This window comes from Centruroides vittatus, unplaced genomic scaffold, assembly GCF_030686945.1.
Source record: "Centruroides vittatus isolate TY-2023 unplaced genomic scaffold, ASM3068694v2 scaffold_769, whole genome shotgun sequence".
Classification (NCBI taxonomy): domain Eukaryota; kingdom Metazoa; phylum Arthropoda; class Arachnida; order Scorpiones; family Buthidae; genus Centruroides; species Centruroides vittatus.
Genome location: NW_027122717.1, coordinates 1,764,097 through 1,776,410, shown reverse-complemented (window position 1 = coordinate 1,776,410; position 12,314 = coordinate 1,764,097). Strand labels below are relative to the sequence as shown.

The window sequence follows — 12,314 nt, the reverse complement described above, 5'->3', positions numbered from 1 at the left end:
AAAAAACCGATTTTAATCTGTTTTTGAATTTTCACCCCCAAAACTTGGAGATAAGAAATATTTACAATTTATTTTAAAACTTTTTGATTTATTTAATATATTTATAAAATTTCAAAAATATAACAAAATAAAATCAACCAATGTCTACACAAAACAAAACAAAAAAAGAAAATGCTAGATTATCACATTAAACTATACAATTTATTCCATAGAAAACCATAAAGAAAAACAAATAACAACGAATAAGAAATAAAATAATATTTTTAGGCATTTTTCCTAGGAAACTATGATTTTAGAAAGAAAAGAATGTCTACAGATCTATTGCTCAACAGTGCCCTTATTTTGCACACAAAATTGCCAGAAATAGAAAAAACTTTCTCGCTTTCTACTGAGCTGGGTTTAATCGTCCTTTAAAGCATTAAATAATAAATCTAAATTTTTCATTCTTCTGCTTGTACCCTCTAATATTAAAATCTCCTTTTTTTAGTGTCTTAGGGCTGGACAAAGTCACTTCTTCGGGTTTTGTGAAGATATTTATGTATTTATTTTTCCTTAGCAGGTTTTAAAGCTATGACTTGATTTTCTTCTTTGCCACTTTTTTATCATCGAAGTCATCTTCTATAGAAAAATTTGGATATAATCTCGATAATATTTGTCCAGATAACTTAATATCAGATTTTGCAGCTAGTGGAAGAAATACACTAGACGATTTTGTCCAAACATTTTGTGGATTTTGTAAATAAAGGAGAAGTGTTACTAATCCCGTTTGTCTTCTCTCTTCAATTCGTACCTCTACAGCATGTAACAAATTGGAACTAATTTCAGTTTTCAAATTTTTCAATTCACGTAACAAGGGACGGCATATTTGAATTTCTGTTAATAAATAGGACGACAAGATGCAAATAGTGTTGTCCTAAGGCAACAGATGCTAAATGTATTGGTCCTAAAACTTTAAGGAGCTTTACAATTTTACAATATGCTGCTTCATTCCACGTATGAGAAGTACCGATGTCATTCAAAGCTAAAACAACACATTCTTTTAAGTGCAGAAATCTATCATTTTTCTGTTGTTACAAGATTTCTCCATATTATAGGGAGAATTGGACACTTTTTAGGCATAAGAAAATTTTTGTTTTGTAGTCAGTTTTATAAAACTTGGTATTTAACAATATTCCCATTTTATGCCAGAGACAATTTTGTCTAAAAGTTAATTAATTTTTATGTTTAAAAACATCATCATATTTGATTAAGTCTGGGTTCAAAAATCAGTTTTTAAATGGGAAAATCCGGTTTTCAAATTATATAAATTTCTTCAAAAATCCAGTTTTTCAAAACCGACAAACCCTAATGTACAGTACATCAAGTCTTCATAATCATCATGTTGAAACTTTGGGTTTTTCTGCAGTGAAATAAAAACGTTTTACTAGACGTCTTTTTTTTATGCAAATAGATTTATTTAGTATTTATCAAACGGCAATATTTTCTGATAATTTTACTATTTAACAGTACGCTGAACTGGAATAACTTTCTCATTATCAATTATTTAACATAAAAGCTGTAAGAAAAACAAACTTTAAATATTTATTATTATTATTATTATTTTGCCACTAACCATCTCTGTTTCTTTATAGAACTTCATGGCAGTTACGAAGAACTAAGTTCGAGCAGTTCACATTCGGGATCATTAAATCTGACGAGGAGTTCATCTGTACATAATCTGGATCATCCCTTGGTTTTTCCTGCATCTCCCGGATCTTTTGAAAATACTTAATTTAAATTTATACGCATTTCAAAATTAACAAAATTCATATAAATTTTTTTGTCAAATAGTCAAAAAATTTTCCACTTTCTTGTATATAACAGCTATTCTTTAAAGGAAAAAAAAACAAAAACAAAAAGAATGATGATTTCAAATTGTCTTTAATAATGTAAATAAAATTCTTTTAAAGAAAAAATCATACAAAAAGATCAAAGTAAATAATGAATTCCAGTTCATTAAAAGATAAATTATCATAGTGTACATTATGTAAAGGACCACTGTATTTTAAACGTAAGCAGAACGATGTTTTTATTGCAAATTTTTGGAAGAAAAAAAAATTTAAATATTTGTGTCATTCTCCATATGAAAATTCTATTATTGTAAATTTTTTGTAAATAAAAAAAGATTTGTGTTTTATCAATTCATATTTAATAATTTTTGCAAAATAAATATTTCTTGATAAGTATTACTGAGTTTTTAATAATTTATTTTTTATATTTATTTAAATACTCTAATTGTAGTTATTAGTGTATTAATTTGGACATTGTTTTTTTAGATAATTTTTATCTAAAAAAAATTTAAATAAAATTTAGAATTTGTTGTATCTGGATAATCAAAATGGTTAAGATAAAGTAGCTAAATTTTGTCTATGTCTTTGCTCTAGAAGACCTAACTAAAGCAAAGGCCTTTCACTGGAAATCTGAGTTTAGGTTAAGTTGGATCCTTAGAATGTTTGTGGGTGGTCTAGCATGGATATGTCAGGCCTTGATCTTCACTTCCTAACTGTGCTATTTTTGGCATGATTAAACCTCTGGGATTATTAAAAAGGTATCTGTCATGTAGCATATCAAAATTGCCTCCATAACAGATCCTGAGGGCTGAAAAATTTAAAATTTTACAAACTTTTTGATATTGGTCATAGTAATTTCTGTATAGCCTTAATGCTTTGAAACTTGATTTGTGGGAAAATAGCAATGCTACACAAGTGGCCAAATGAATAAAACCACTGAACACTGGTAGTTGGTCTCAGGTTTATAGATGATCAATGGGATGGCTACATGGAGTTTTCTGGGTTTTCTTCATGTATCTAACACCTAAACATGGTCCAGTTTTCCCATGAGAAGTCCCCAAGGGAGGCATGGCAGATTGTTTATTTGTTTGGAATAAGGCACACAACATGAACAATCTTAAAACTTATTTTCAAGGTCATTCAAATATATGCTATACATTAAATTTTCCAATTTTAAGGTTGTAGTGAATGATGAAATTAGTCTAAATCTTGCTTCAAATCAATTTTCTCCAAGAAAATGGTATGAAACAATAATTCAACTTTATGTTTAAAGCAGTGCAGAGTAGCTTGACTTCTGTATACTATGCAGAGAAGTTTCTTTAATATAACAAAAAAAGAAAAAATTGCATCCAAATTAATGAAGAGCACAAAATGCTGTCCAATATCAGTACACAACTGAGCCCAGGAGGCAATTGGGCAATTGAATCATAATTGGTTTGAATGATGTCTGCAGTAACTTTACAAATGCTGCTTCTTTTTACTCTGCAAATTTGCAATGTTGGTTGTAGGAATTGTATCTGGTGAGAGTGGTGGTCATCCATAGATCCTCTGCAACTAATCAAGTGATCCAGAACTCTGAATGAATGCTGAAATTAGTCCAGATCTTTCAAATCAAGATTTGGACTAATTTCAGCATTCCCACTACTTTGCAATTGGAAAATTTAATGTATTTATCTTAGTAAATATAATATTTGAATGCCTTTGAAAAAGAGTTTCAAGTTAAATCAAAATGCCACCAACAAATTTCTCATTCACAATTGACAAGTGTTACTTTTATGTAAATCCCATAAATCGTGTTGAATACTGTTAAAAGCTGCATACAGTAAATTCAAATAATAAAGTAGAATTTTTTTACAGATAAAAATTAAATTTGCAAAAATTATTATATAGAAAATTTTAAATCGTGCAATAAACATTTCTTAAAGTCTATTTACAGCATTATAGAATTAATGAGATAAGGCAACGTAACACATGGATCTTCTACCAAGGGAAATCCCTCTCAGGACAACTTTCTAATGGAAGGAAAATCCAAAAACTTCATATGCCCAATTCTTTGATGAGGTGCAATCCTATGTATACTGTAAAACTAGTGTTTAGTGGTTTTATCTACTATTCTACTAATTCTGGAAATTTGTTTATAATGAAAATAAAAGATTTCATTATTTATAAACTATCCATTCATTTCATTGCTATAAAATGAATTTTTACATTGAAATAGCAAAATTTATACACAAAATTGCATATCTCAGTGATAATTAGTCTTCTAATTTTGTAGGAAACATTTTACATTTTGATAAAATATTACAAAATTCAGACTAATAAAATAAAATTTTTATTTTTATATATAAATATAAATACAGTTATAGAATATATTCAAAATAGATTAAAATTAATTGTACAATCATGAATATTTAAATGATTTAAAATGCAGTGATGATAAAATTAACAACACACACAACCTTTAAGCAAATATCTTACAGACCTTGGAATCTAGATAAAACGATTCTCTCACCAGATTTGATAGTTCTCAGTTTCAGAGTGCTAGAAGCCGAAGCAGCAGTTTGCTTACATAAATTAGATTGGTGGCACTAGAAGTGTTATGCCTACTTATGGTTGTTTTTTGGATTTTTTGGAGGGACATAGTGATGTGAAGCTGCTGCTTTTTTTTATTTTAATTCTCTGAACATACTTGTATATGATATTAGATATGATATATTTTATTAAAGTGAGATCATCAGAAATTCATTTAGTGTTCTTTTATTAATTTGAACTTAAATATGTGAAATTAAATTTCATACAACATAAATAACCAAATAATTACAAATCATGTTTCATTTCCATCTATCTAGAATTACAAAAATTTTTATTATACATTTGACATTTAAAATTTCAATAAATAATATTGAAACAATGAAATTACATTGAGAAAGTATATGTTCATAAATTAAAAATTTGACAACAATAATTAATGGCCATTATAAAATCATTGGTATGAAAATATTGTATGAAGCATTTTGATGAGTGAGGAGGCACTTGTGAAAATTTTACAATATTTATACAACTTTTGTAGAATTCAAATTATTTTCGTCATACATAGCAACTATAATTTCTAAGTTAGAATTAAGCGAATTCAGAAATTCCTCTATGTCATTCATAATGATTTCTTCATTGAAATTTTCCATACCTGTACCCAGTAACTTAATTAGATCCTTCCTAAAAGGAGCCACTTTTATACATAGCTAAAAAATGTAAAAATTAATTTTTAATTAAAATATTAGCAATAATAATTGTCATTATTACAAATAATTATATTTAACGAAAAAATATAATGGAACTGAGAATTGCCACTGCAATCCATATTATATCCACAAATAACTGAGTAAATAAAAACTTTAAATGCTGATAGTGAGTTTGCACTCCACCGATGAACGGACTAACCGTATAGAGTTTGCGGGTTTTTTTGTGTATTTATACATGTGAACAAAATTCAGAAAACTTCACACAACCAACATGATGAGGCACAACCCCGAGACTAACTACCAATGTTCAGTGGTTTTATCCACTCAGTAACGGATGAACCAAATACTCACATAGTTAATCTCTTTCATCAACTTTTTAGATACAGATACAAATTTGTTTTTTCCCCATTATCCACACTGAAAAATCCAAGTACATAGAATACAAACTACAGAATAGTCTGACAATGAAGATTAAGAGTACTAAAATCCAAATATCCACCATTACAAATGTTAAAAATTTATATCCAAGACCTCCTAGGAGTTGTTCAAGTATTACATCAACAAGAATTTGCCCTTTTTGATCTCCCCATCATCATCAGTCATCAGAAATCAAGGTACCCCACCCACTAATTATCTCGTCAAGACAGAAGTTAAAGCCATTTGAAAATACACAGAAATTGGTTTCAGATAATTTTACATCAGAGGAGAAAAACAGAAGAGTGCAATCTCATCAGATTCATCCACCCTCCTCCCCATTGTTAGCAACTGTCAGATAAAAAAGAATGTCTCCTATCCCAAAAACTGGTAACGTAATATTTGAATGATCCCCTACTCATAATAATGGATTATAATAAACTCACCGCAAATAGCTGTTGGACAAACCATCCATGATATGGCTTTAATTTTAACTCGTACGCTTTCTTAAAATATGGGGTTAGATCTTCTGTATTCTTTTTCTCTTGATAATCTTCGACAAAACATGTTAAGAACACTTGTATATATTCAAGGGCTCTAATTCAATAAAATATTTTAATCGCAAAGCATTGTAAAATTAAAATTTCACTACTATTAAAGACACCAAAATAATTATTTTTATACCTTTTCAACCATAAAAGCGCATCTATCCCTATTTTTTCCTCTTCTTCTAAACTGATTTCAGATTCAACAATATTATTTACATATTTAAATTTCTCCTTGTCCTTATTGTAAATATTAAGCAATTTCTAAATTAAAATGAAAATAGGATTATAATAATTTAAATTTTATTAAAAAACAGATATATATATATATTACATAATTTATATAACTACAAAAAACAATGAATATAAGCAATACTATACAAACAGCCAGATCACAGATCTGTAAACCGGATGTTTTATCCAGCTACTTTAAGGCTAATCAATCAATATACAATTTGGCTAGAGGTAGGCTGTTAAACTGCCTATATCTCGTGTTAAATTTAATAAATTGAAGTAAACTAATTTAATTAAGAATTTTCTTCCAGAATATTCTAAATTAAATTTATTTCTTTTTATTATTAAATTTAAAATGAGATGGCAGCTCAACGAGTTCGTTTGATTATAAATCAGATAAGTGGGCAGTCATTCCCGGATATGTCAAGCCCCATCTCTCATCATCCTAAATCTGGGCGATCCAAAGTGGGGCTGGATGGCCAAGCGGTCAAGGTGGCAGCCTACTGCTCCAGGGATTGAATCTGAATGGGTCAAAAAATCCCCAGGAATTTTTCAGGGAGGAGGGGTGATCCGACCAGATATGTCAACCCCATCCCTCACCATCCAGCTGCCCCATTGTGGGCCTGGCCAAACCCATAATGGGCTTGCTAAAAAAAGGCCCTCTTAATGCCCACAGGACAAAAGAGTTAAAAAAAAAAACCCCAAAGTGGGATGAATCCTAACCTTTAAAAATTCAATTCATTGCTATTATGTACAGTGAAAACTACTTAAGCAACCACCTGCATTCGACAGGCACCTGTCAAAATGGGCAAAAATTTCTGGCACGGAATAGTTTATGCATAGAGTCTTCATATAAGTTACCTGTATTAAACAATCACCTGTGTAATGCGATCATGGGCATCGATTTTTGGTCCGAAACAACATATAACAACTGTAATAAGCGATCACTTCTGCGAATATATCAGGTCTAAACTATTGTTTGAACCCATCTGAACGTTTCCCCCTCCTAATATAATGAATTAGTCTAAATTCTTGTTGGAACCCACTCTCCCACCCTTGAAATTAGGTGCAGGTATTAATGAATTAGTCTAGCAACAAAGGAAATTCATTTCAGTTTGTTCAAAATTGTCTGAAAAACGAAAGAAATGCAAAGTGCTGTCATTAGAAGATTGTGTTATCAGAGAAAGTGAAAGTGGTTTATCAGAACGGCAATTAGGAAACTGTGGGAAGACAAAATTTATTTTACCGTAGACCTACAGTATTTCCCTTAGGGGTATAAATTATTGTACACAATACAATTAATCGGCTGATCTCGTCATTTGATAAAATTTATCTTATTTATTTATTTATTTTGAAGCTCATATACAGTACGTGTACAATAAACAGTTTCTGTATCAACCTACCTTATTTCCACTTTATTTTTAGAAAAATAATATCCAAGTAATCTTCACATGCAAAATATTCAAAAACAATAAACACATTAATGCAAAAGTCAGTTTTACAGGCAACCTTCCTTTTTCGATTCCGCGATTGTCATTGGAAATCACGGAATGTAATGAAATCATATTATGAGAAAAAATAATAAAATTGTTTTATTATTAATTAATAATTTTTCTTGCTGTACATAAGAAAATATTAAATATTAAACAAATACAGTATTTTTAAAGTTAAATAAGATTAAACTAACGAAAGCCAAAACCAAAGTGATGGAGAGATACGACATGCTTGTATATCAATGACATAATACACATAACTGAGGAGCAAATGAAAAGAACAAAGTTGAATTAAGTCGGAAAAAAGAGTGTGCATTATAATCGAGAAAATGCGAGTATTGTATTAATCTTTAAAATATTAATATTAAATCTGTCTTATAAAATCATTACAATTCCTGTTAATCAAGTTATCCGATAAGAATAAAATACAATACCAATGTAGCTCTATCATTGAAAAAATGTGCTTATTTTTGCCCACTTTGAGTTTTGCTTAGTGGAAATGGCTAAAAAGTGCACAAAATACATACAGAAATGCAGTATTACAGCACCACCTGTACTGGATGACCACTTTTTGAAGGAACCATGAGTGGTCGCCATAGACAGGTTTTACTGTATAATATATTCCAGGCTTGAAGAGTTTGAACCAAGGTGGGACGATTGGATAGTGGCTGAAACCTCAATGGGCTTAGAAAAAAGATCATCTTAGTGCTCACAGGACAAAAAGATTATATAAAAGAAAATTACTTTGATGGAAGAGATTGGCTCTTATATGTTAATGATGCATACATCTAATACATAAACAAAATATGGGCCACAATGGGGGTGATGAGGGATGGACCCAACTTTTCCTGAAAAATTTCTTCGGAGTTTCTCATTCGGATTCGATTCCAGGTCCTACAGAGCAATAAGTTGATGCTTTAACCAATTAATTGTATACTGCTATATATGACACTTGAACCCAGAACATGCGCAAACATTCCTTTTACTTTCTTGGCTCTTATATATACATGCCCACCAGTGGCCAAGCAGTTGCATTCCCTGAACACTGGGAGTTTGGTTGCGGGCTTGCACTTCACCTGGATTGGCTGGCCACATGAAGTTTCCTGGGTTTTCCCCACATCTGTAATGCCTGAATAGGGGCCAGTTATCCTTAAAAGGACCTCCTGGAAGGCATTTCCCTAGGCAGATCACCCAAGTGTTGCATTGCCATAACTTAATAAAACAAACAAACAAACTTATGTATACATAACAAGAGAAAGTATTGAAATCATGTCAAATTTGACCTAGTTTTTTGCAAATCTCTTATGTTTTGAGACCCACTGAACCCAAAAAAGTCAAAAAAGATGGCAAAAAAATTCAATGTGTGTGTGTGTGTTGGAGCCTACAGGTATACCTCACCTTACATCGGTAATTGGTTCCAGGAAAGGCGACTTAAATCGAATTTACTCGTTTCCAAATTCACTTGTCACTAGGCTAAACTACAAATAACGATTCCCAGCATACTGTTTGACTGAAGAAAAATGTTAACTTGCTGCTTGCATGGAATGAAAAGACTTAAAAATAAAATGTCATAGAAAGGAAACAAAAATTAAAATATAAATAGAATAAAAATGAATTATTTTAATATTTTCTGTTTTGATATGTAAGGATGTTTAAAATTACTTGTTTAAAACTCTTATTATTTTTTACTTTAAATTAATAATTATATTTTATAATTACAACTATTGTAACATTGATAATAAATAACTGAATTGCAGTGTATTTTATTACAGCACCTTTAAGCAAAGCACAAATAAACCCACTTTAACAAAAAAAAATACATTTTATGCTCAATTTTCAAAAATGTATATTTCATAATTAAAGTTGCTGACTTGCAGCTCCGTAAATATTATTTTGGTAAATATAATTCCTAAAATGGCTTATTACAAAAAAAAGGTTGCCGACCCCGGGGTTAAAGCATCAACCTATTGATCTGTAATACTTGGGATCGAATCTGAATGAAAAATTTTTTGAGGGGGCAGTCGGGTCCCATCCCTCATCACCCCCATTGTGGACTGGCTAAAACAACAATGGGTCTGGGAAAAAAAGACCCTCTTAATGCTCAAAGAATGGAAAGACATAAAAATAAAATGTCATAGAAGGGAAATGAAAATTAGAATATAAATAGAATAAAAATAAATTATTTTAATTAGTTTTCTGTTTTGGTTGTAAATATGCTTTCATTAATTTAAAATTTTCTATTAAAAATCAGTTTTGTCTGTATATATAATGTCTAACAAATGTATATATAATGCAATTTCAATAACTCTAAATTCAAACTTTGTTTTTTTAATAGAAACCTCCAATACTTAAGAAATGACACAACTGGACAGACTAGGTGATTACAGCCATTACGAGGACCCGATACAAAATGTGGGAAGTAGACAAACCCCAGTAATTTTTCATTTTTCCCGGACCGTTCCTCCCATTTGCGAAGCTGGCAGAACCCAATGCTTATATATAAAAAAAAGGACCTCTTAATGCCCATAAGGAAGTTCAGTTATTTATTAATTTATAAATAACTGAACTAGTTGATATCTTCACAGAGAGTCTAAAAAGTTTATAATTTGGCAATCATCACAGTACATATATATAGTACATTTTTTTTTAATGATTATTTATAATTAAATTAGAGTAAATACTGATAAATACATTATACTTATTAAATTACCTCTATATTTCCGTGGATGTCATTCTTGACGGGATAAAAAGCAGTTCCTAGTAATTCTATGAGCAAAAAATTCGAACGTTCATTAGAAAACAATTTACATCCTCCATAACTATTTTGAGTTGAAGTGAATTTTACTAATTTTAGGATGGTTTATTGACGATTTAAAATAGTCCACTTACCTACAAATTTTTCTATGCCACGAGAAGCTTCTAGGAATAAAAATAAATCTATTTTTCCTTCGGCATTTACCTCCGGATAGCGATATTGACCGAAAAACATAATCACAACAAACACACCACTAACACGAGTTCTCTTACGAAAAAAAGCGACATCTGCCTTTAAATACCTCAGAGCTATTAATTACTTTTGAAAATAACAAATTTTTATTTTGAACTTTATTATTATCATTTTAAATTAATTAATAATTTTTCCGTTGTTTTAAATTAAAATTTAATAAATTTAATAAAGTTAGTAAATATTTTTGTTTTGATTATTAAAACGTTTTGCAAAGTTTGGTGGCGCTTTTACTTGATATTTCTTTTGCGTGTGTTGCACGTGTCTGTACGTTAGTAAATAAGAAAAATGGGTAAAAAGTTTAAAACTGGAAAGCAAAGAAGAGATAAATTTTATTTTCTTGCCAAAGAAACAGGTAAGTAATATTAATACAATTATTTTACGTTGCTAACTGTTTTAATGAAGATGAAAGTGATTGATTTATTCACACAGTATGTCCAATGGCAAGACAAAAATTGTCACTCGTCTTTCTTTTATGCTTTAAATTGAATAATTTGGAATTTATAAATTGGGTTAATGTTACCCTAGGTATCGAAGATGGCGGCTCTTCTCCGATTCCAGCAATCAGAAGACGGAACAGTGGGGACGCACGTTCTAACCTATTCTAATAAATTATCATAATTATTAGCAACGAAATTATTAGAATAGGTTAGGTTAGAACGTGCGTCCCCACTGTTTCCTGTCTTCTGATTGCTGGAATCGGAGACGAGCCGCCTTCTTCGATACCTAGGGTAATATTAACCGATTTAAAAAATAATAATAAAATAGAATAGAATGAAATATCAGCAGTTTGTCATTTAAGAATCTTACAGATTGAAGTAGCAATGGATTTTCACCATTATACATTTTTGTCTCGAGGAACCCCTACACACACACACACATATATATATAAAGGGTAATTTTTTTATATATATATAAAGGGTAATTTTTATAATATATATATAAAGGGTAAAATACCCTTTATATATATATATATATAAAGGGTAATTTTTAATTCACGCAAAACTTTAAACTTTTTCATCTGAATGAGATAGAAATAAAATTCAAAAAGTACTAAGTATTTACAATTTTAATGTCAAAGATTGATTAATGTTAACAGTCATTTTCAAAATGGTGGCACTCACTTTAGAACATGTGTTTATTGTAAAAAATTATCATCAAAATTCTAATTCTTCAATTGGTGTGCTATCAGTGCTAACAGAGTTATTGGACCATACTTCTTCTTCAAAAAAGTTACTTCTGCTCCTTATGTTAAATGATTGGAAAAGAAGTTTTATCCCAAGATGCTTGTTGGGCATAAACATTGTCCTGCTTGGTTTGCAAGATGGTGCAACAAGGCCCCATCGTACAAAGCAAGTCTACAAAAGCCTTTACAGCTTGTTTGAAAAGGATGTTATCAGATTAGATTATGAAAAATATACTGGTGGTGGTGTGGAGTGGGTGACTTAAATCCATGTGATTTTTTTTTATGGGGCTATCTTAAAAACAGAGTATATCACAATGTTCCTACAACTATTGAAGTGTTGATAGACACAATAAAAAAACAAAAAAGAAAT

At 30.1% G+C, this 12,314-nt stretch overlaps 3 protein-coding genes across 3 annotated transcripts in view; 2 read left to right on the top strand and 1 right to left on the bottom strand.

The window, feature by feature from the left end:
* rudhira overlaps positions 1-2,225 on the top strand; it is an 80,661-nt gene extending 78,436 nt beyond the window's left edge. The window contains exon 22 of the mRNA XM_067288159.1: positions 1,632-2,225. Coding sequence (XP_067144260.1) covers positions 1,632-1,771 — 140 coding nt within the window. The 3' untranslated portion in view covers positions 1,772-2,225. The remainder of the gene's footprint in view (positions 1-1,631) is intronic.
* A 1,913-nt stretch (positions 2,226-4,138) lies between these two features.
* LOC136989924 (glycolipid transfer protein) lies at positions 4,139-10,808 on the bottom strand. Its single transcript, XM_067288229.1, has 5 exons — positions 10,644-10,808; positions 10,465-10,520; positions 6,167-6,291; positions 5,929-6,079; positions 4,139-5,068 (listed from the first exon to the last, which is right to left on the bottom strand). Exons 1-5 carry the CDS (start codon positions 10,741-10,743, stop codon positions 4,883-4,885), a joined length of 618 nt encoding a protein of 205 aa, XP_067144330.1. The 5' UTR covers positions 10,744-10,808; the 3' UTR covers positions 4,139-4,882.
* A 173-nt stretch (positions 10,809-10,981) lies between these two features.
* Positions 10,982-12,314, top strand: part of LOC136989871 (pre-rRNA 2'-O-ribose RNA methyltransferase FTSJ3) — a 28,717-nt gene continuing 27,384 nt past the window's right edge. Inside the window, exon 1 of the mRNA XM_067288161.1 lies at positions 10,982-11,113. Coding sequence (XP_067144262.1) covers positions 11,047-11,113 — 67 coding nt within the window. The 5' untranslated portion in view covers positions 10,982-11,046. The remainder of the gene's footprint in view (positions 11,114-12,314) is intronic.

What these genes read in the sequence shown, in the direction of transcription:
- LOC136989924 (XM_067288229.1), bottom strand. Translation starts at nt 10,743, where the DNA reads ATGTTTTTCGGTCAATATCGCTATCCGGAGGTAAATGCCGAAGGAAAA. An exon ending in ACATCCACGGAAATATAGAG is followed by an intron (nt 6,292 to 10,464) that starts GTAATTTAATAA and finishes ATTTTAATTTAG; the next exon opens with AAATTGCTTAATATTTACAA. An exon ending in GCGCTTTTATGGTTGAAAAG is followed by an intron (nt 6,080 to 6,166) that starts GTATAAAAATAA and finishes TTATTGAATTAG; the next exon opens with AGCCCTTGAATATATACAAG.